This window comes from Colossoma macropomum, unplaced genomic scaffold (assembly GCF_904425465.1).
Source record: "Colossoma macropomum unplaced genomic scaffold, Colossoma_macropomum, whole genome shotgun sequence".
Lineage (NCBI taxonomy): Eukaryota > Metazoa > Chordata > Actinopteri > Characiformes > Serrasalmidae > Colossoma > Colossoma macropomum.
This window is the reverse complement of record NW_023494799.1, coordinates 12,548,886-12,572,687: the sequence shown is the minus strand read 5'-3', so window position 1 is coordinate 12,572,687 and position 23,802 is coordinate 12,548,886. Positions and strand designations below refer to the sequence as shown.

General features: G+C 38.4%; 1 protein-coding gene across 1 annotated transcript; it reads left to right on the top strand.

Moving 5' to 3' along the window:
• Window positions 1–2,692: 2,692 nt before the first annotated feature.
• mknk1 (MAPK interacting serine/threonine kinase 1) lies at window positions 2,693–17,056 on the top strand. Its single transcript, XM_036586078.1, has 14 exons — window positions 2,693–2,765; window positions 4,061–4,105; window positions 4,961–5,054; window positions 5,241–5,345; window positions 6,812–6,909; window positions 7,029–7,108; window positions 7,978–8,051; window positions 8,153–8,257; window positions 8,344–8,399; window positions 9,564–9,659; window positions 12,445–12,639; window positions 12,825–12,989; window positions 13,762–13,805; window positions 14,219–17,056. The coding sequence occupies exons 2-14, from the start codon at window positions 4,070–4,072 to the stop codon at window positions 14,436–14,438; spliced, it is 1,368 nt and encodes a 455-aa protein (XP_036441971.1). The 5' UTR covers window positions 2,693–2,765; window positions 4,061–4,069; the 3' UTR covers window positions 14,439–17,056.
• The last annotated feature ends 6,746 nt before the right edge of the window (window positions 17,057–23,802 follow it).

The window sequence follows — 23,802 nt, the reverse complement described above, 5'->3', positions numbered from 1 at the left end:
AATTTGTGGCCATGCATTAGGATCTTGTTCCCACACCGTACTAAGTTGTGGCCATGACTTAATTATCTCATTCCCTTGCCTTAATAAGTCATGGCCACGGATTAGGATCTCATTCCAATACCTTACTAAGGCTTGGCCACGACTTAATTATCTCATTCCCACTGCTTAGTAAGTCGTGGCCGCACATTAGGATCTCGGTCCCATGCCTTACTGGCCACAACTTAATTATCTCGTTCTCATGCTTTACTAAGTTGTGGACAACAATTTTTTATATGGTATGTCCCCAGCAGGGCACTGTAAAAACCAAATAAAAAAAGAATTCTGATTTATCCTGTGGTCATTTCAGAAAATTTTTTGTACGTTTGTCCTTCTTGAAGGTCCGTCTTGTGAAAAGTAAAAAAGGAAATAGTAGATATTTATTTGTACATACACAAATTTTGGCATAAAGTTTAGAAATCTGGACATTTGGACTAAGTGTAGTAAATTATGCTTTGATTGGTATAATAGACTCATTCAAGATCATTCAAGATTTTTGTTTATATTGTTAAAAGTAGAATCTCATGTTTATTTAAGAGTGACAGTAGATGATGTTCTGTGAATTTGGTTTGTGATAAAAAGCTCTTTGTTTATTATTATAATATGAAAATTATGATAAAAATTATGTAATGTATTAGGAGCCATCATACAAAAATCCAGGTACATACAGTACATACATACATAAAGCTTCGGTGCTTGCTTTGTATTTTTTATGTTGGCGATAATAAATATGTTCATTTTTTGCTTTGGATAAACTCTCATTTCATATGCTTACGTTAAATGTCCAGTATACTGGCCACTGAATATTATGTTTCCCAGTAAACAAATTAAGAAGAAATCACGTATTATGTCATTTAGTACACAGCAGAGAACATGTTTCATAACAAACCACTGTTTGTTTTTAAAGTGTCCAGTCTCGGGACTGAGAAGGCTACACAGGGAGTAGAGAGCCTTTTGATATTGCGCCTAAATGAGGGCACGGAAGGCGGTACGCAACCTGTTTAGAAACTCTTGGCTGAGTCCCAAATGGCTCCTTATTCCCTGCGTAGTGCACTATGTGAGTTACGAAATTTATACTTCTACACAAAAATAGTGCGCTATACATCCTGTATGGAATTGTGGCTGAATCTAAAATAGCTCTTTGTTAGACATATTATGCACTGTTTGAGTGCCGGAGTCATTATTTTAAGACCTACGTAGTGCACTACATAGGGCATAGGGAGCCGTTTGCGATTCACCTAAGTGATCGTGAAATAAGAGGAAGTTTGTGGGGCGCTCGAGCCGTCGAGACTGGCTGTGTGAACGAGTGACATCCCATAGATATACATACCCAGATGCCGCATTGGGTCCAGCCAGGCACGTCGACGGCACCGCCATTTTAGGGCGGTCAACATCGCTGCTGGACTGCATTCAGTACCATAACAGAGGGGCAGTTCAAGTAAGATACTGTCCAAAATGATACTATTTCAAGAATATTGCACTCAGAAAGAGGGACAGGATTATATAACGGAGAGAACACAGCGATCCACGCTCATGTTTGCGTGATGTTTATGTGTAGATATGGCCGTGTGGCACAGAGAACCTGTTGATGTGATTGTTTCTCTGGTTTTATATTAAGCTTATTTCATTAGTCCTTACACTCCTTAATCCGTGTAGATATTCATAATAGATTATCACCTTATTACACGAACCTGAAGTTAGGTTGTTATTTGCCAGCTTCTTGTTCGAATTTTCCCGTTCCACCTTAAATGGTGCATCAGTCAGCTTCTCGTTCAAATGTTCCCGTTCCACCTTAAATGGTGCGGCTTCAGGCACCAGAAAGTGACTGCTGCGCCATTTGAGGTGGAACGGGAAAACAAGAAGCTGGCGAACAGGACGCCAACTTTAGCTTCGTCCTTCTGTATACAAAGATTAGACGTGATTCACACATTGATGGATTTGCTGATTGTGTTTTTACCGGAGCTCGCGCAAAACTCACGTCAGGTGCAGACTGATTACTTTGCCGCTAGTCCGGACGGATAATTAGCACGATCAGTTAATAAAAAAATAAAAGCTACCGAGAGCAGTCCGTCAACCTAGATTAATCTGTGTCTGAGGATTATAACAAATCAAATTAGGTGAAAATCGGTTGAGTAATAAATTGTGGCCGATTTAATCCTGAGATTCATCATCTCTGAATACGAGCGAATTTGTTCACAAGGGGATCTTGACCGCTCCAACATGGCGGACGCGCAGACGTATCGCCTCACATAGAGAACAGGCAACGCGGCATCTAGATATGTATATCTGTGGCGGCATCCCACAACACCCAAATTTACGTTGGAAAGCTTAGTAAAAACAGTAATGTTACAATAAAAAACAAATAGTTCCTCTGCTAAAAACGGATTCTTTCATCTAATAAGAGTATTGTAGTAGATGTTCAACCCAGCGTTCGCTCCTGCACTCATGAGAGCTAAAAGTGGGACAGGTCCTGAACAGAGACGCAGGGAGCTGGAGGTGTGGGGGCTGAAGCTGCGGTGCTGCGGCTCCGCAGATGGATACCAAAGAAATGATTGCGAAATTTGTAAGAGCTGGAGCGTCAACACTCGCGCGCTCTCGCACAGCCAATGGGAGCTCAGAGAAGTGGAGGTGGGCGGGACTTTTGCCACTGTTGTGCTTTCGCCTCACTTTCCCTCCCTGCGCGCCACTAGCAGAGAGACTGGCAGAGGCGGGCACGGCGCACTTTACAGGTTTGATTCTTCTGTTTAACAGGCGAAATGTTCTGTTTAAACTGTCTGACACGGAGTAAATTAACTGTATCGGTAGCAAAAATGGTTATACATTTTTTACTTTAACGTTACAATGCTGCTGTATTAGCGTTAGCTAGCTAACGATACAGTTCACTAACGTTAGCAGGCTACGTGCAAAAACACCATTGCTGACTGTCTGTGACGAAAAGCCAAGAGACGGTAGATAATCCGTATTTCTGTCATTTATTTAGCGAATAGTATTTGTATGATGTGTTGTGGTTGGATGTGTTGCTGCATATCTAGCTAGTTAGCTTACGATGTGTTGGGTCGTAGTGAATCATCCAGAAGTTGTGGCTATCTGACTGACAACGCTGCTGTATAGACTGGTTAGTCATCCTGTCAAAAAGAGACGGTTTAAATAGAATCGATTTCTGTTAACCGCTCAGGACAGCTAACCTACGCTCTTTAGCTGGCTGAGTAGTGTTTAACCTAACTACCTACCTTAAGGCTCGCCAGAGGACTAAACATATATAGCTTGTAGTTGGATATAAGCTACATAATTAGCTGAAGCCTTTACAGTCTTACTCGTGAACTAGGTTATATTTCCTTTTTGAGCTTTTTGATAGCATGAACTTCCCATGCTAGCAAGCAAAGTCATTGAATGTTAGTTAGCTAGGTTACATTCTTAGAAATGGCACTTCTTCGGGGGTTATTTGTTCTATTTAAAACCATGACTGCTGTATAGAACCTTTTTCATGCTTAAATGGTTCTTTGCATGGTGAAAAGTTTATTCAGATTGATGGAGAATGTGTTGTATATGGTTCTGTATAAATTAGAACCTTTTTGAAAATGGTCCTATATATCACCAGAAAGCTTATAACGATAGAAGAACCCTTTTTGGTGCTGCATAGAACTATTTTTAAAAAGGTTCTGTATAGAACCATATACAACACATTCTCCATCAATCTGAAGAACGATTTCACCATGCAAAGAACCATTTAAGCATGAAATGGTTCTATATAGAACTCATGGTTCTAAAGAACCCATAGACTATTGTTAAAGAGCATAGAGTCATCTTCCATGTAAGTTGGTTACAGTCATCCGTTGTGTTTTTCCCCTTTGTGAATTTCCCCTTTATCAAGATTACATAAAGGTTGATTGACCAGTTGATAGCAATAGTCACTTACCGTGTTTGTTCATAAGAGCCAGGTAGTTAAAATAATACTGGGCGATCTTACCCTTGAGTGTTTGGCCAAACTGCCAGTCAAAAACTTTGGAACACTGTGTTTTCACAGCTTGCAGGGATGGTGAGGGAGAGCCAGCTCCACTGCACGCGTCAGGTAAGGACTGTCTGTGGATTGGACTGGCATAAAAAAAGAACATTTCTCTGTATAAAATTAATCAAGTTCAACTCAGCATTTGAATTTTGATTCAAAAGGACTTTAGTGCCATCTCTTTATATTAATCGTTACAGTAATAATGGCAATGAACTAAGAGTTACCTGAGAATTAAATGCTGTATTATGAGGACCTTAGTTCCACCCCTGTATATTAGTTGTTAGGGTGATAATGACAACACAATGAAGAATTTTCACCCTGGTATTGACAAATGCATACAGTGTAATTTGTTTGTTAATTTGCGTAGTTGGGCCTTCATCACAGAGTGAAATCTGATAGCCTAATGCTGGATAGTGCTGTCTGTTCTCCTAAGCTTACTCACACTGAATGATGTCGTGACTCAGCGCTCTTTCACTTCCTCTTTTTCCGATAAGAGGTAATGCCTGAAGTTAGAACTTTCAGTAGTTATATATATATATATATATATATATATATATATATATATATATATATATATATATATATATATATCTATATATCTCAGTGTCACTTGCTGAAGTGTCATGACTGTCCAAAGATGTCATACTATTTTTTGGACATAGTAAGGCAACAAGGAAGCCGCAGTCAATACAGGTCAAAGTATGGCTTTCCTGTAAATGTCATTCACCAGCTGGACTCTTTTAACCTACCTGGCATGCTGCCTTCAGGGAACCTCACAGAAATCAAACCCTGTAATTACACAAGTATTTCTCTGTATTTATCCAGGGCTTAGCTTTAGTTTACTTCTAGGTCTCCAGAGCCACTGGAATGTAAAAGACTTCCCACATGGTTTTATGTGTGATTTGTTGTATCCATCAGGTGACCAGAGATTCTGGTCCTTCAGACAGCGATGCAGGCCTCCCCCGTCTACCTCCTGCCTCCCGCTGTGCCTCCCAGACCTCTGCAGGCACAGGTATTAAAATTCATTTAAATTCTTGATACAGATCCTCTTATGTTAATCTGAACTGAAATTGAATTCTGCTATATAGTGGACTGTCAAGGCTCAGAAAGATCCTGCTCTAGAACGGACTAATTGCTATGATAATGACATGGAATCTTTGGTTTCACTGCACTAGGGTTTCTTTTTGTCTTCTTGTAGCGGTGATGGAGAGCAGTCAGCCAGTGAACATTACAGACTCAGGAATACGCAGGAAGAAGAAGCGCAGGACCCGAGCAGCGGACAGCTCCACAGACACATTCAGTGGTATTTCTCCCAAACATTCTGTTCCATGCCATTTAACAGTACTGAAAGCTGTAAATTAGATCAAAAAGTTGTTAAATTGTACTGTTTTGTCCATATGTGTCACTAATATGTACACTACACAACTGTTAAAGTCCTAACAGATTATAAAAGGTCTGGGTATCTCACAATATCCAGCTGGATTCTGCAGATTTTTTTGGGCAACTGAAATATTGAGGATCATGCGTTACACGACTTCCAAATTGAACTCACTAAACTTGCGCGAACACACATGTTCTGTTACTAGGAGACACAAATTAATAAACATGGCGCAGCGTACTGCTGCTGCTGTTTTCACAGCCATTTTTGCTGACACAGTAAAGAAGCAACAGTTAAACATAGTTAAGTGAGGGTCATTGAAATAAAGAAGTCATTAGTTGAATAGTTTTTAGGGGTCTGTGTTTCATCATGTTTGTGTCATTCGATTGTGCTCATGCCTTAAACCCAGTTTCCTTAAAAAGCTAGGCCACATGTAAGTGTCTTTTTGCCTTTTTTCTTTTTTTTACATGCTATATTGTCTTCTTTCATGCTCTCAGTTTTCATTGGAAATTTGATTTGAGGCTGAAATTGGGGGGTGCGGGGAGTCTTGCAGTATAACCCTGGCCTAAGACATACATGCAAAACTTTTGGCAATCTTTTGGCAAAAAAATTGGAATGATCAACATGCCTTTCTCGTGAATTATGTAGATTTAAAGAATTTTTCATTTTAGGAGGAGGGTATCTCCTGCCAGCAGAGAATTCTAAGAGATAATCTCTTCTTTCCTCCAAATATAGCACAGTAGTCTTTGAGAGTCATTATTCAGCCAAACCACAGATATACTATTCAGTTTTAATAGGCCAGTCAGAACTAAGATAACGGTACCGGAAGATGAAACAAGGGCCACAAATCGTAAGCTGTGAAGTTCATCTTCAGTTTTTTTCTTCAGTAGCTTTTGAATGGTGGGCAAAAAGGTTAATATGTGTAAATGATCGTTTTTAGCATCCAAAACAATCAGCTTTCAAATTTAGTTTTCATCTGGAACCGATGCAGAACACATTAATTTCTATGAACTGCCAAAACTGCTATGAGCGCTTAGCAACTGTCTATGAATTATATAGCAAATGGCAATCATCAGGGTCCAAGCATTGTTTCGCCTAGAAACAGTGCCTCCAGACCCTGCTACATGAGATTGATTTCTGAACTTCTCAACCTTTTCACGGCTCCAATTTATAATAGCACCTTTTGTATGGTAATATGTGGTCAGTTTCATATCACTTACAGTTTTCCAAACATATGTGGATGAGAAAAGGGTGTTTACTATAGTGCCTCTCATCTTCCTGCTAAAACTGACCGTTGACAGGATGCTCTTGCCCAACATTTTATCACATTTCCTGTTTCAGAATAGTGAGGTTAGACTAACTGTGTGACTGAATTGTTTGTCATATTTTAGATCTGTACAGACTCACTGACGAGGTGCTAGGGCAAGGGGCCTATGCTAAAGTCCAGTGCTGTGTGAGCCTACAGAATGGCAGTGAGTATGCTGTAAAGGTGAGACATCACACTAGTGTCCTAAAATCTATTAACATGTCCGAGTAGTGCTGAAGATGAAGTAATACTTGCAGTGTCAGGATTTTTCAGTAATGTATCACTGTGTTTGGGCTCAAAAGATCATTGAGAAGATTGCTGGCCACAGTCGGAGCAGGGTGTTTAGAGAGGTGGAGACGTTATATCAGTGCCAAGGAAATAAGTAAGATCTTTTTTCTAACATCCTTCTCTTATGCTTATAAAATAGCTCTACTAATTTAACATTGTAGGATGGGCTTGAAGGGAAATTTCACAAAACTTTCAAAATTGCCACATAATTCAGTTGTTGAGATGTAAACAAATGAATTCAGAGTGGTTTGGTTGAGAAATGGTATACTAAAGAAACTTATCGACTGATCAATGTCTTTACAGTGGTACTAATAGGAACAGGAGGATATGTCATGTCTGCAAGCAAATATAGTCATTTTACTGTCCAAAATCATTAGTGTTTTTTTGTAATATTAGTAATGGTGAAATAGTGGTAAATCAGCAAAAAATAAGGTTTCTGTGTCTAACAGTGTCCAGTATCTGATTCCTATCACCACCACTGTAAACAAGAGTCTGTAGGCTTCTCTAAAAAGGAGCATGCTTACAGTGATGGTGATGGGAACCAGGGGTTGTGATGTCTGCCACACAGATATAGCCATTTTATTTATTATTCATAATGAACTGTAAAATAACTTAAGTTCTCTTTGTCTTTGTGTAGTTTTGATAATGGTAGAATAGTGATAAATACCCATTTTTTTCTTTCAATATGCTATTACATGTACTTCTCCACCTTGAATGTGTTTTAAAAATAAATTCTACGCCAAAACATTGTCTCTAAACTATCATAAAACAATGTTTCAATCATCAGGCAACATTCATAAGGGCCCATTTCATTTCAGACGTTCATAATGGTTAATTTCCTATCAAAACACTGAATTACTTTACATCTTGATTTGATTCTGCAGAGATAATTATGAAAAATCAGTGGAATTCCCCTTTAATGGACAGGCTCACTTAGCAAGACCCCTCTGTGTTTCACTACAGAAATATTCTGGAACTCATTCAGTTCTTCGAAGACGATAGCCGCTTCTATTTGGTGTTTGAGAAGCTGAATGGAGGTACACATTTCTGTAACATTGATCAGTCCAGATTTTCTGTAAGCTGCAGTTTCTTTCTGTTTCTGTTTCTCTCCTTTATTTCTACTTGCTCACTTCCTCAGGCTCCATTCTAACACACATTCAAAGGAGGAAGCACTTTGATGAAAGGGAAGCCAGTCGCGTTGTCAGGGACATAGCTCAAGCTCTTGACTTCCTGCACACCAAAGGTACTGTTTCCACTTTCTGCTCATCTTTTAAGAATGGCTGAAAAAGGAATGTGTTTAGTCAGTAATATACCTATTCTGTCCTATAGGAATTGCTCACCGGGATCTGAAACCTGAAAACATCCTGTGTGTAGATGCTGACAAGGTACAGTTTTGTTGCACTAAAATGGCCTAACAGGGGTTACAATATGTATATTTAATATCAAGATGTCAATAGGGCTTGCCTCAATAATTAGTTGAAATATCTGTTCGTATTTGGAAACTTTGTCTTTTTTAAGCCACAAAAACTGTTATAAATTTCATCAACAGAGGCTTTTAGATAGAACAGTGTTTGCTAATATATGGAGTGTTAAAAAGAAATAAATTATAGCTGGTTTAGTTGAATGCATTATTAATTCAAAGCACAACAAACTGCACCTCTTTCCATGCTGCCATTGAAGCTGAAAGAGCAAAGATGCCTCAAAAAGAAATTGTGTGTAGGTGCATTTTAAATCGCATCGTACAATAATAAACTGTTCAGTACAAAATTAGCAATAAGAGGTTTGTATACCATGGAGGCACCACATATATCTGAGTGATCTCAAATATTCAAGTATAGTGATCCTTATCCAAGTACTGCTATCTGTCCATTCCACACTGCGTCTGACTCCGTCTTGTAATCCCTTCAGACGAGAATATCATTTCTTTTTCCTCTTTCTTTTCCAATTAAACAGTTTTACTGAAGGTTTCAAATGTGACAGCACAAACTGCAGGTCTGTTTACTGTGATAGATCAAACACAAGTTGTTACAGCTCTAGCAATAGTTACATTTGCATCAAAAAGGTTTTTTGACGAAAAATGAAGTAACACTTTAAAAAGTTTGTTGATGTCAATGGAAGTTGTCTGTAATATTTTATGAAAGTCAACAAGACTTTTTCGATCAATTTTACAGAAAAAAATATTTATCAGTACTAGATATGTTGCGAAAGTCTACTTTGGAAACGTGTTTTTTTGTTTTGTTTTGTTTTGTCTTTGAGAAAAAGAACGTTTTTACAAATACGTTTAGTGTTGTGTGACATTTCATCCACATGCTTCTTACAACAAAGACAAACACAAATAACATAGCAGAGCTGGATTGAGGAAGAGAAAAACATTTTAAATATCTCTTTTTTAACAGTTGCAAATAAAACAAAACTGTCTAATTCAATACAAGTGAATATGTACATACATCAACTTCATTACAAACATGTCAGTATTTGTAGGATCTTCAAGTATCGTCAAAACATTAAGGGCGACAGGCTGACAGTACTTATCTCACGTTTGTGTGTAGGTGTCTCCTGTGAAGATCTGTGATTTTGACCTGGGCAGTGGAGTGAAGTTGAGCAGTGCCTGTACTCCCATAACCACGCCGGAACTTACCACACCGGTACATACGCATACACACATTTGCTGACCCTGACACTTGAGACTGGAACTATTTTAGGCTTGCCACGGTCTTGAAATTGTTGAATTTTTTTAGTTACATACATGAGAGGCTAAAGCAAGAATGTTCAGGTTATTTATTACTCTAGGGATTAGACAAGCATGTGTGAAACCATTATTAAAAGACTACATTTTGGCAACTAAACTCATATTTAACTTGATGTATAATAAATGAGGTTTTCGAAAACATAGGAAGGGCATATTTCATTGCTGGCTTTTTAAAAGGATAGCTGAAGGAAATGAACATCCATTACCAAAAAGAACACAATAACACACTTCAATCTGTCCTTGCAGGAATATAAAACCTCTATGCAGATGGGTGTACTTTTCAGTGTACTTTATCACATTTGTTGAAGTTGCCAGGAAGCTTTATTTGATTATATGTTTTAAAAGATGAACTGAGGTTTGTCATTTCTTATTCACTGATTAAAAGGGGGGTTCACCAAAAGAGTAGGAACACAGCTTGGTAATTAATGCCTAAAATTATACCCTTGGTCTTTAAAAGATTGATTAAGGCAAAAATAGCACAAATGTAAACAGATGCATGTGAACTACTTATTTTAAATTGTATCTGTAGAACAGCTGTTTCAAGAACACAGATTTTGTATAGCAATAGAAAGTCTTCTTAACTCTAATTTAGTAAGTGTGATAGAGTTTAACGTTACTTTAATGTTTGTAATCATTAAATCATATTAATGAGATTTGAGATCATCTTTCTTTGAAATTGAAACATAATTAGGAAAAACATTCTTAAAGGGCCCATATTTCCTAACTTTTTGAAATTAGGTTTGATGTTTGATGTAGTGTGTAACAGGGGTGGGAATCTCTAGGCACCTCACGATTTGATTTGATTACGATTGAGAGGGCTGTGATGCGATTATAAAACGATTATCGATGCATCTTGATGCATCTTTTTTTTCTGTACAGGATTTCTTTTTTCTCACTGTGTGAGGACTTGGTACTTTCAAAACAAAGTATTTGTAATGATCCATAACGAATTTACTTCCAGTATCTTTAATTAATAAAACAAATAGAAGTGATGTGGCAAGTGAACTAGAAGGCTCTCATTCACTGCTCTTTTTTGGAGCGCATGAGACGCTGCTGCCACTCATCTGATAAATTGCACTGTTACGGTGACATGAGATCCAGTGGCAGTTGGTGTCCATGCAGCACATTACAGCCGTCCTACCCGTTTGCTTTTATATTTTTTTGATTTTTTAACTTCAGTTTTGGTCTCGTCGGGGATCGCTGTGTCAGTAAAATATCTCTGAGACGGGACGCTGTATCTCGGCTCCAAAGTGTGCAACATAGCGTGAAAGCCTGACTGAGAACTGGCGTGCAGATTGCAGGTCACATAACAAGCAGTCTCGACTGGCTAGTAGCTAATGAAAAGGTGAGAAGAGAGATTTAAGATGAACATTTGGAGACGAATGGACTTATTCGCATTTATAAGCAGCGCAGTTGGTTTCCTGGAACGTTAAACCTGCAATGAGAGACTGTCAAACTCTAAAAAGCTGCGAAGATTAAGTCAGCTTCTCTTTTGAATTTCCCCGTTCCACCTTAAATGGTGCCGCATTTACATTATGGCACCTCAGGAAGAATTTAAGGTGGAATGGAAAAATTCGAACAAGAAGCTGGAGAATGAGAAGCGACTTCAGCCACGTAAAACAGTTGAACGTTGAGAGACATTTTACAAGAAACTGTTCTATTTTTGAGGAAACGTGTTCTGGCAGAGATGGGAGGAAAGTGGCTATTAAAGCTTAAAGCAGAGCGAAGTCAGTCTGCGTTTTTGTTTATATTGTTTAGCCTTTACTAGGATATTAACACATACTGAGACATACTGGACATTAAATGTTGCGGCTCCCAAGGTAGTTTGATTTTTGTTGAAAGGACAAAATGGGTCTTCTTAAAATTTGGGTTGTCTACTCCTGACCTAACGTAGCTTTTAATGCAGAGATTTCACACTCATTCCACACTTCCGAATTCCACCTTTTGCGTTCCGTCAACATTACGTTATTAATTAAAATTTAGAAAATCGATTTTTGGCATTTGTGAATCGATTAACAATCGTCCACGTCCGCATCGCGATGCTTCTATGAATCGATTTTTTTCCCCCCATCCCTAGTATGTAAACATTGTCAAAATTTTCTGTACTGTTTGGTCCATACAGTCCATTTGTGAAAACTAAACTGCAGAAACAACCTGTTTCGAATTGATAGTTTTTGTGATGTCACAAAACATATTTTAATAAATCCATCTATTCAGCCTACAGCAGTCCCGCTCATTCACGCTGAAATTGTAAGGAGTGTTTCAGCCTGGACTACTTTTTGAATAAGCTGTAATACAGAACAGCCAATCAGAGCAGGGCTTATCTACATATGTCAGACTTAAAGGGATAAAGAGAGAATGATCATGTAAAATTAATTTATGGCTGTTTTTTGGAAAATAAACCAGACAAATATTATAATGGAACCTCAGAGAATAAAATAAAATACGAAAAAAATTAGAATTTTTTTTTAAGGTCTTGCTTATCTTGTTCTGTTGCCACCAAAGGCTTAGATAACTATTTTTGGTGTCTCTCCCCTTTAAAGTAAGAGTAGGAGGAGCTGGTCCTATGTCAGAATTAAATCCAGTTAATTGGTAAAATCTTTAATCCTTAATTAACCTTTAAAGTGAAAGTGATATGAGTGATTTGAGATGTTTGAAACAACTGGGCCATCTCACCGTAGTGTGGTTCAGCTGAGTACATGGCTCCAGAGGTGGTGGAGGTTTTTACAGACGAGGCCTCATTCTATGACAAACGATGTGATCTCTGGAGCCTGGGGGTCATCCTCTACATCCTGCTTAGTGGCAGTCCGCCTTTCACTGGACACTGTGGCACTGACTGTGGCTGGGAGCGAGGGGAAACCTGCCGTGCCTGCCAGGTGAGATGCCATGTCTGTGCGTATCTATGCACTGCATAAATCATTCAACTGCATGTACATATGTGGCATATACAAAAGATGCCTTGCCTTCGGCTCAGTTCTTGTATAGTCCGAACTTCAGTGAGGTTCAGTGAGGAACTGCTTGTCCATGTGAAATTTAAAGCAGTCGTTTGTCCTATGCGCAGAACAACCTGTTTGAGCGGATCCAGGAGGGAAAGTATGAATTTGGTGATCGGGACTGGGCCCATATCTCAGACAGTGCCAAAGACCTGATCTCCCGGCTGCTGGTGCGAGACGCCATGCTGAGGCTAAGTGCAGCACAAGTCCTGCAGCACCCATGGGTGCAGGGGGTGAGGCTGCTGCTCCTTCACTTACTCAGTTTACTGTATCAACCTGTTAATAAAAGATAAGAAACTTTATTGATCCTCAGGTGGAAAATGCAGTTGTTCTAGAGTAGCAGTGTGTATAGTACAATGTACATACACATTACAGAAAGTTAAAATATGAATGAGTGTGTATGTATATTAAATTTACAGTGGAGACAACATTAAAAGTGTGGTGCGTTTCCAAAACTCTGGTGAGTTTTAGAATCTTGAAAAATTTGAAACAAAGACAAGTCATGACACAATTAAGAAAAAATATTCCAAATTCTGCACTTTTTCTAGGTGATTATTCAAACTGAAGCATATTTATGAAATTAATTTTGAAATGATTTTAAGGCCTTTGTCCAAAAAAGATTCATTTATTTTTTAAGCCTTATTCCTTCTATAGACACACATGTTCAGATAACTCTGGATTTGATCTACTGATCAGAGGCTTTTGTGCAAACATTTGGAGTCCATGCCAGCTTGCGTGCATGTTGTCATTAAAGTCCAAGGGGGACATACCAAATACTAAGAAATGCTCAAATTCATGTAAACATTCAAAGATTCTACTTTTCACTTAAATTATTTTGGTGATAATATAATTTGTAATGAAAAACTTTGTATTAATTTAGACAGTAGTGAAAAATAGACGATTTATTTAGCACAGTGCATCATGCATAATTATAATGATCGTGCCTCCATTAGCCATATTATTTGAGATCATTTATGTTGTTTTGTGCATTTTCTTTCCTTATAGAATGCTCCAGAAAGAAGTCTTCCAACTCCACATGTCTTACAAAGGTATTTATATTATTTATTTTTAATGGTTATCTTAAATTGAGTAGGTCTGATTGTCTGGGTTGGTTCTAGGGGTTGGTGATATGTCAGAAACAACATTATGATACATTTTCATGATACAAAGGTTGTTGAGTGGTGGTACTTTTAAAAATACTATCCAAAACTATAAACACAATGATTTTGATTCAATGTTTTGCATGCTGCACAGAACTAAATTTAATCAGACAGGCCTAATTTTGTTCTCATTGCAATGAAGCATTGCTTAGAGGTTATTTACGTTCTGTTCTGTACTGACAATATTCACAATATGCTCCGAAAAGTGATGTAAATACCGCATATCGCCCACTCCTGGTTGCCATCACACTTCATTTTAAATATCTCTGATTTGTAACTGGTTGTTTCCGTCTGATTGCTAGGAAGTTGAGCACTAAGGACCTGACTCAGTTCGCGGCAGAGGCCATGGCCTTTAACAGGCAGCTGTCGCAGCAGGATGAACAGCAGGATGACAGTGGGGCCATCATGTGCTCCATGAGACTCTCGCCGCCCTCCAACTCCAGGCTGGCCCGACGCAGAGCACAGTCCCTCGCGCTCCGCAGCACTAGCCAGTACCTAGCCACTGCGCAGGTGCCGGAGTAAGCCCATACACTATATAAACACATGTTGTATGCTTAACACCTTTTTTCAGCTCAAGTGCCCACTCAAAAGCCAGCATTGTTGAGTACTTGCTGCATTTGGGCTTGAGTGACGTGATGATTACATATAAATACACACACAAACACACATTTGCGCAGCCTACACACAATGTGCTCAGTACCAGCTGTGAGCAGATGGCAGTGGAGGTTACGTTAACCCAAAAAGTAAATACCTACTATACCTACTTCAGTATTTTCCACACTGGCTAAGGGTTAATGCAGTTCTGCAATTCACCATTTAGCATAGATGTAGAGGATAAATTGAAAAAGTAATATAACCTGAACATGCTTCTTCAGGTAGGCTTTGTAAGTCATGTACAGCCGAGATGTACCATACATGATTGAAGCTGATTTCCGTATATTTAAGTATTTATTACCAAATATTTGTGGCTGAAAGTTTATTTTAGCCAACTACAGAGGTGCTTCAATAGAAAGGGAAAAGACTTATCTTGATTTTAATATAGCTACTAAAATGGTTCTTGGTTTACTTTGTCTTTGTTTTTGTTTTTTTGTTTTTTTTAGATTTACCATTTTAAAATGTCGGCCCTTTTAGAAAATGTTTTATAAAGCACTGTCTTTTTGTTGCACGTTTGATTGCTTTTCCCATTTTGTGGTGTTTTGTTTTGTGGTTTAAACAATGTTTCAGGTTAGGACTACGATTCTGCCCAGTAATTCTTAACAGCCAATGTGAACAACATTGTAATGACATTTGAGACTTAATGCATGACACCATACTGCCTTATTGCATTAACATACAATGGGAAAAAGTGGTTACTGGGCCTTCATATCCATATTAATTATGTCTTACCTCAAATACAGTTTGCACATTGTTTTTGCACATTTTTACTGCAAGCAGGGGTCTCTGCAGTGTTCTACCAGCAAGTAACATGCTTTTTGTACAATACTGCTTGTCAAAGTTTGAGAACTAAAAGTTAATTATTCACTTGTAAAGGTCAGTTCGCGTTGCACAGTTGTATGTTTTTATTTTTTTTCTTCTTCTATGAATTGTGTTCTGCACATCTATTTTTTCACTGTTTATAGAGTTTTTAATTTTAGTCTGTATTTTTTTAATGGTCTTCAATAGAGAATTCATCTCATGAACAAAACAAACTCATTATTGTGTCCTGAAAAAAATGGGGGAGTTAAATCCTTCTGCTGCTAAGCTGCAGTACTGTGAAAAAGTCAGAAGTCACCCTTCATATATTTCATTTCCAGTCAAAACTGTCAAAACAGTACAGTACAAGTTATTCATTTTTCAGGAGACATTTCTGAGGAGACTGAATATAAGATAATCCAGTGGCATAAGGAAGGGCAGAGTCAAAAGAAAGTAAGTGGGGGAAAAAAACAGACGTTTTCAAGTTCTAAAAAAATGATTAAATGGGATTTCTAACTACCATGTAAGACCTGGTAGACCACCAAAACTGTCCCGTCAGATAAACTGTACTCAAAGCTGTCATCTTTCAGAGACAGGAGAAAATTAAGCTCCACTCTTGCTTCAAATCTAAAAAAATCCATGTGTTTCTGTCTATCCTTTCACTGTGAGAAGACAACACAGTCAAGAAGCAATTACTGGGAAAAGGAAACTGACAAACAAGAAAAAGGCACTTGACAGCTGAGATGTGGAGTAGGAAATCCCAGACCTCAGCATCACTGAATGTGTTGGGATTACTTGGATCTTGAAAATCAGAAAATGCAACCAAGTTCTATGACTGAACTTTGTAGAAGTGGAAAAATATTCCTGTAGAAAAGCTGAAAGCGAGTCTTCTAAAATGAATGGAAGCTGTAGTCACTGCAACGGGTGGCACACTAAATTTGACACTGAATATTTTGATATTGAAGCTTCTGTGCAATTCTTTGACTTTTGCATAGTACTGTACGTAACTGCTGAAGTGGTTTTGCCATGGGAGCACTGGAACATGCTCTTTTTCCCTATCACAAACTAATAGGATCTCTGTTCCATTCATATAAATACAGTGTATCCTTAACACTCAGTAATGAGTCTACATTCATTATTAATAAGTCACTCAGGCAAGAGGAGTGTTAAGTTTACAAGAGGATAATATCAGTTTAAAAATTAATGCTTCAAATTTGGCTGACTGAAAGCCCTAAAGTGCTGAGCTGTCCTGCCTTTTGCCAGTGGTGTCACTAGAGGGCACCATGTCTTCTTGCATTTTATTCTCTTGTGTTCACAGTTCATGAGACACCAAACGGGCTGTCCTATTCGTATTTCAACCAGTGACCGGTCTCCTTCTTTATTATGTCTCTGGAGAAACTGGATGGATGGGTTGATGAGTTGTTTAAATTTGGTTGTAAATGTAAAAGAGGGTGTTTTACATTTTTAATTGAGAAAAAAATACTGAGTAAAATACCATGATAAATAAACCAGGCATTTGCTCTGAAATTATATGAAAGAGTATTGCTTTGAGCTCGATTCTAAAGCGCTTCTGTTGAAGCAGCACATACATATCCTAACACTACCTTCCTCTACCTCTGTAAAATAATCGAATTGTAAGTTGTTGGGTAATTTACCACAGCATGGTTGAAATAAATGCATGAAAAACATCTATTCATAATTTCTGTGATGCAATATATCCTAAACACTAAAAAGAAAAGACCACACATTGAATTTCAAAAGTAAAATAGATTACAAAATTGAATAAGAAAAATATTTTTCAGGATTACAGGAACATGAAAAAGGAAACATAATTAAAAGAATGGAAAAAAAAATTAAGATAAACAGTCTCCACTGGTCACCACATTCACATAAACTCACATGTAAAGGCTTAACTAAGACAAAAGCTTAAAAGAAAATCAGAAAGCACCAGCAGGTGTCACACAGACTTGGTCAAAGCAGTTATAGTTTTATATGTAAAATGCACATTCTACTCATACAATTGCTCATTCATTACAAATCAAAAGTATTATAATGCAGACTTGGATTGGTTCTGAAACAAACTGAACACAGTGCCATTGGTAAGATTCAGTCCATAAAGACAGTGTCCCTCATGCACATCTTAATGACATCAGCGAGAGTCACTCTCAGTCAGGCCCAAGGCCTTGAAGTTTCCCAAATGGTCAACTTTCATCCAGATAAGCGATTATGGAAATACTGTTCCAACTCCTGTACCGTAGACTGCCTCCATGTCTGGTAGGATAGATTGGAGATGGGTTTTGTTTCATGTCACAGTATCATTCTCAAGGAGCATGTCTTAAGCCTCACAGAGCCACAAAACCCAAAGAACTAGCTGTAAGAAATATATTCCTAAGAAAATATATTAAAAAGATCTACATGATCTACATCTCTTTACTCTGGATAAGAGTAAAGGTCTGGCAAATGTCTTAATTGTAAATGTGTGAAAAGCAGATCCTTTCATTTTTTTTTTTTATAAAAAGTATGGCAAATCAGTGTGAGGCTGTCTTTAAGACTAGAGCATGGGTGCACAGCCCTGTTTGGTAGTTATCTCCTCAAACACTCACACTAAACCTGGTGATTTAAAAATGAGTTGGATGTGTTGAGTGTGTTTAGCAGGGAAGTCACTAAACTGTGCTGGACATCGGCCCTCCAGGAATGGAGTTGTGCCCCCTGGACTAGAGGACCTACAAAATGATAAACACTATATGTTAGTGTGTATTTCCTACTTTTTTATTATCCCGAAAACAACCTTTGAGCAGTTCTGTTTGACAGTGTGGTGTTTAACAGCGTTGCGTAGGTTGGATTGTGTTGCTGGCATATCCATTATTGTTGTGGTTTTCTTCCGTTAAGTGAACAGACAGGGTAAACACATCAAAAACAGTTGCTAAACATCAGAGCATGACACGTACGTGTGAGTGCTTGTTTTTCAACTTGTTGTATTTAACCCTAGCTAAGTAATCAGTTTACACTGGGCTTAATATTAACATATGCTATTTACTATATTTCTTTTTGGCCAATGCTGTTCTTGTTTTTCTGCCATGTTATGACACTAATTTGAAGACAGCTTATTTCCTCACCCCATTATATCTCAGACATTGTTCACTAATGTATTGCTTTTCCCAGTTGCCATAGATACCTCATCCCCATAGCAACTAAGCAGGCCTTTCTTTGGTAGCCAGAACATCCAACAATCACTAGAAGTTTTTCCTCATAATCCAGATGGCAAGGTGACACAACCACTTTGTTTCTCTCTTTGCGAGAAGTAGGCCACTTTAAAGTCATAGATCTGTATATTAGGGATGTGTAAAGAGCACATGTGGTAAGCTCCAGTCCTTGCAGGTCAAAACACTGCAGACTTTAGCATGCCTGCCTCATTAAACACACCTGATTCAGCTCATCGGCTAATTAGCAAGGCCTTTATGAACTGAATGAACTGAGTGTTAGATGAGGGTAATCGCTAATATCTGCAGCACTTTGGCCTGGAAGGTCCCCAGTTTGACATGCCTGTTATGGAGACTCAATATATTACAGACATGCCTGCATACATACATGTCTGTTTTTGAAAGCTGCTGGAGAAAACTATACGTCAGCTGCAATGATTAATACAAGTGTGGGGCCATACATTAAAATGGCTGTGGACAAAAGCTGTTGGACAGAACAGAGACTCGCAGGTACAGCTGTTTTCACTTATAATAGCATTATTTTATCAATTTGTCAGTGTGACAGTTTACTGCTAGATTATTAACTTTGGTGCCTGAGCCTAAAAAATAATGATGTTTGATTTCTGAAAGTCTCTTTAAGGGAGTCAAACAGTTTTTCAAGTACAAGTGAATGAAAAAGATAAACTAACCTGTTTTCTATGCCTTTGTTTAGACAAGGCATGTATCATTATTTGACTAAACTGTCAATCTGACATGCAGTACTGTGCAAAAGTCAGAGACCACCCTTCATTTATTTAATTTCCAATCAGAACAGCCACTAAGTCCTTCTTCAGCTTGAATAAAAAAATAGAAAACATACTTCACCCTTTACATGACCAGGGCCTGCCAGTGTTCCCAAAGTTTGATTACAAACTTTTATAACCTATAAATAACTGAGTAACCAGTTTGCATTAAAGTCCTTGTAGTTACTGAATAATAGGCCTTAGTATGCATTAAGCCTGGAATTTTAGGGGTTAACCGAAAATTACACAGAAGCCTCAACTATTTATAATCTTACATTTTTCCAAATTTTGTTTGCTCACCCTTTGCCTTTATTGGGATTCTTGCTCTTAGTTTTCAAAGAAATCTGCAAGGATATTTTTCCTCACATCCAAAGTTTAGTCGTAGAGGTTGGTTGCATTTTCTGCCTCTCACAATCCAAGAAATTCCAAACACATTCACTGATGTTGAGGTTTTGGCTCTGGGATAGTCGGTCCATTATTCTGAGAACTCCAGCAGCTTCTTTGTTTGATTTGCAATTTTTCTTCTTTTTGTCTGAATTCAACCTGGACTTCTCAGGAAAGTCAATCTCCAAGTGCAGACTTTTTGTACTTTTTAGTGCCCATTGACAGGCATTCCAAGTGGTTTGAAGTATTGCACATGATGTCCCTGGATTGATGTACTCTATGGTCTACATGCAGTTTTAAGAATAAAATTAGGTGCACTCTAGTACCATCCAGCTTCAAAAGGGATCACAGAAAGGTCTGTTCAAACACTCAAATGATCACTTGTGAAAAATGTTCTGGAGGATGGAAGAAAGTCTTCTCTCTTGGTCTAAGCATTATCTTATGTCTTAGCCAAGTTCTGCATATGTACCAGAGTACCAATAATACAGTAACAGGCTAGACTCCTTTGGAACCATTCTCTGAAACTCATAGTTTAAAAACAAGCCAACTGAGCAGGAACAAGTGCAAATTTGGAATTTTAGAGAAGAGAAGCAGAAATGGACACAGGTACCAGGTTTCCAGAGGCTGAGGTCTGTCACCCACCTCACTGAGGGTGTGCTTAGAAAACTCACAGTGCCCGTGGATCACCATGGAGAGGTGCAACACTGGACACCTCACCTGAGGAGAGAGAACTAATCAGGGAAGTATGATTTTAAGATTTCTACACGAAAGCTGTATTCCCAAGCAACCATCATGCCAGTGGTGAACATCAACAAGAGGGATCAACAAGACAACTGATATATATGACACTAGTGTTCCCAAGGGGTATCATAAAGGAAACTCCATAGTGCCTGGGATGCATTTATAGAGTTCCTATATGGGACTTGTGCTATAAACAAAATAAAAGTTTTTATTTCATATGTTCATTTGCAAGAAAACCTCTTAAGAAGTAAGGACAAATAAGAAGACACTGAAAAAGAAAATGTAAAAATCCACAATGTTTCATAGTTGTTATCCTGAGGTTTATTGTAAAATTGGCTATGAATTTTTTGCTTGAATTGGACTTCCCATAAGTACAAAGTGACAGGGCCTTCATTCAAAACCATTAGAACCACTAGCCAACTGTGTTTGCACACAGAGGTATTAGACCCTGGTTAACCTCCAGCCCACGACCGCCCCCACTGAATTATCTCTACTGAATGAAACTAGTGATTAATCCTTATGTGTGTGCACGTGAGAGGGTGATGTTTATGACACGCATGCAGTCGCATGAAACATAAGGAGTCACCAAATCATACTACCTAAATATGTAGAAAGTAAAGCATTTATAATGGTGAAGCAATGTTTTCACCACCACCACCAAGGATAGATCAACTACACTCTTTAAAAAGATGATACTTAAAGGATTCTTTAGTAAAGACAATGGTTCCCTATGGCAACAAAAAGGGTTCTGCTTTTGTAATGATGTCAACCTTTTCAAAAAAGTTCCATGTAGAACAATATACAATAGATTCTCCATCAATCTAAAGAACAATGTCACCATGCAAAGAACCCTTCAAGCATGCAGATTGTTCTTGGGGTGTTCATGGTTCTATATAGAACCACTGTCTTTACTATGGAACCCTTGATGCGTAAGCTTAAACTTGGCTGAGTAAGCAAGAAAATACGGCGTTGTAAGACAGACCCCTGGTTGCAGAATGCTGAAAAAGTTATCAGTAATTATTAGTGGAAATTATTAGAAGCCCAGACAAGCACCCAATCATTAGCAATATACAAATTAAACCAGTCATACATTTATATAATTTAGACAGCTTGTGGCAGTCATTGTTATGTCAGCCTTTAATTCTAGAGTACATCAGCTAACAAGATGAGGAGGCCCCAAATAATTCTGCTTAGGGCCCCCAAAAGGCTAGATCCAGCCCTGCAGGCACATGCAATTGAGGACCACAGGACAACAAGTGCGCCGAATGGGACAGGGCTGCACTAAAGGTCATATACAACACATTCTCAATCAGTCTGAAGAACCATTTCACCATGCAAAGGGTTCTTTGAGTGTTCATGGTTCCATATAGAACCATTTTCTTTACTAAAGAACCCTTGAATCTTTTTCAAGAGTACGAAAGGGCTGTACAGGTACATTTTTCATTCAACAATGTAAATGTATCTTTAAATGTACAACAATGGTTTTAAGGTCTAATTTCGATCCTTCAGTAAGTTTTTCCCAGGTCAAAGGCACATAGCTTTTCATAACCTTGTTCTAAAACAGAACAATAAAATAAAAAGGCTGGAGACAAGACAGGGTGTGTAGAGTCAATATAACTTGAACTGCAATGTTTTAAAGGACAATTATGTTACCTAACTAAAGGTACTAAAGATGCACCTATGAGCGTTCCAGCCCAGTGACAGTTTAGGACCTTTTTTTCTGAGAGTGATCAAGCGGTCCTACTGCGCAAATCATTAGTATTATGTGGTAACTTAATGTTTCAAATGTTTTATTGTGATTTTAATGTTAATTCAGTATAGACACAGCTTAATATTACTACTTACTACTTAAGGTGATTCAGGCTATCAAAATATCCTAATTAATCTTTTGGTGGTAACGTTTTCTGATAGGGTGATTTAGATATTTTTGATAAGGTGATTTAGGCTATGAACATATCCTACTTGCAGTTTTACGTAGAACGCTACCTATAAATATGTGATGTGGTAGGACATATCGACAAGCACAATACAAATCCTCAGCCTGCTGCTGAAAAAAAAGGCTTCAAGTTTACTGGCCAGTCAAGACCCTCCCTCACAATCTCACCCAATAGAACTACATAATCGACATTAGCCTGTCTTCCATGGCCTGTACGTGGAGCCATAGACCAGTGAAGCTGTGTCGTCATTCTGTAGTCAGCGCCATATAGGGAACTCTGGGTCTAAAAGGAATTTCTCTATGTGAAAAAATGAATGGAGTTTTCGAAAATTGCCTCTGTCACATCCTGTGGTACTCAGAATGTTCCAAAGCTGATGGAACATTTTGTCCTATGAGCATTTTTCTCTTGAATATCACCGAATCCTCTGAATTACGTGGTTAAAGAGTCGAAATATGAATACTGCTACATGTGTGCTAATGATGCTACGCACTGAATTTATGTAATTAGACTGGCAATCACCATCAGCTAACAAGATGAGGGGCCCCAGATAATCCTGTTTAGGAACAGACGCTACTTTTCTTGTTCGCCAGCTTCTTAGGCAGTGTAAATGACACAGTCACCTCTTTTAATACTCTACTGGTCATCCTTGAAAAAGACTGACAAAATACAAAATGATACGACCACCATAGAGTGGTCCTACCAAGCATGTGTATATCATTAGCACAGCTTAGTAGCTCTGTGTTTTAAACGTTTCATTGTGTTCTTAGCTTAATATTACAACTTATCCCTTCATAAGCTGATTTATCAACCCTAATTGTTCCTTTAATGCTGGCGACATTTTCTGATAAGGACATTTGCCAGCTTCGAGTTCACATTTTCCCGTTACACTTTAAATGAAGGAGCAGTTACATTCTGGGGCCTGAGGCATTATAATAATAACTGCTGCACCATTTAAGATGGAATGGTAAAATTCGAACAAGAAGCTGGCGAAGCTGACTTCAGCTTTGTAGTTTTAATGCTGGAATCACGCACGACAATAAGTCTTGTAGCACTATTCTCGCCCCTTTTAGCACCATTCTCATCCCTTGGCACCCCCTTGCGACGCCAGGTTAAGAACCGTTAAGAACCCCTCGGCTAACCGATTTTAATTGAGATTGAGAACGCCACAAAATGTTAAAAACTCACTCTGTTGGGAGAGAATCATTGTGTTGGCTTCAGACTAGCTATAGCAAGCTTGCGCTGTTTCTCCTCACCTGTATTGCGGCAGGCCCCGCCTTCTGCGCGTGTGTATGAATTACCAGCCAATCCTATCACAGGTGGCGGGAGAATACCAGCCAATCCTAGACCAGGAAGGCGGACTCTGTCCGAAAACGGGTGGAAGAAAACAACG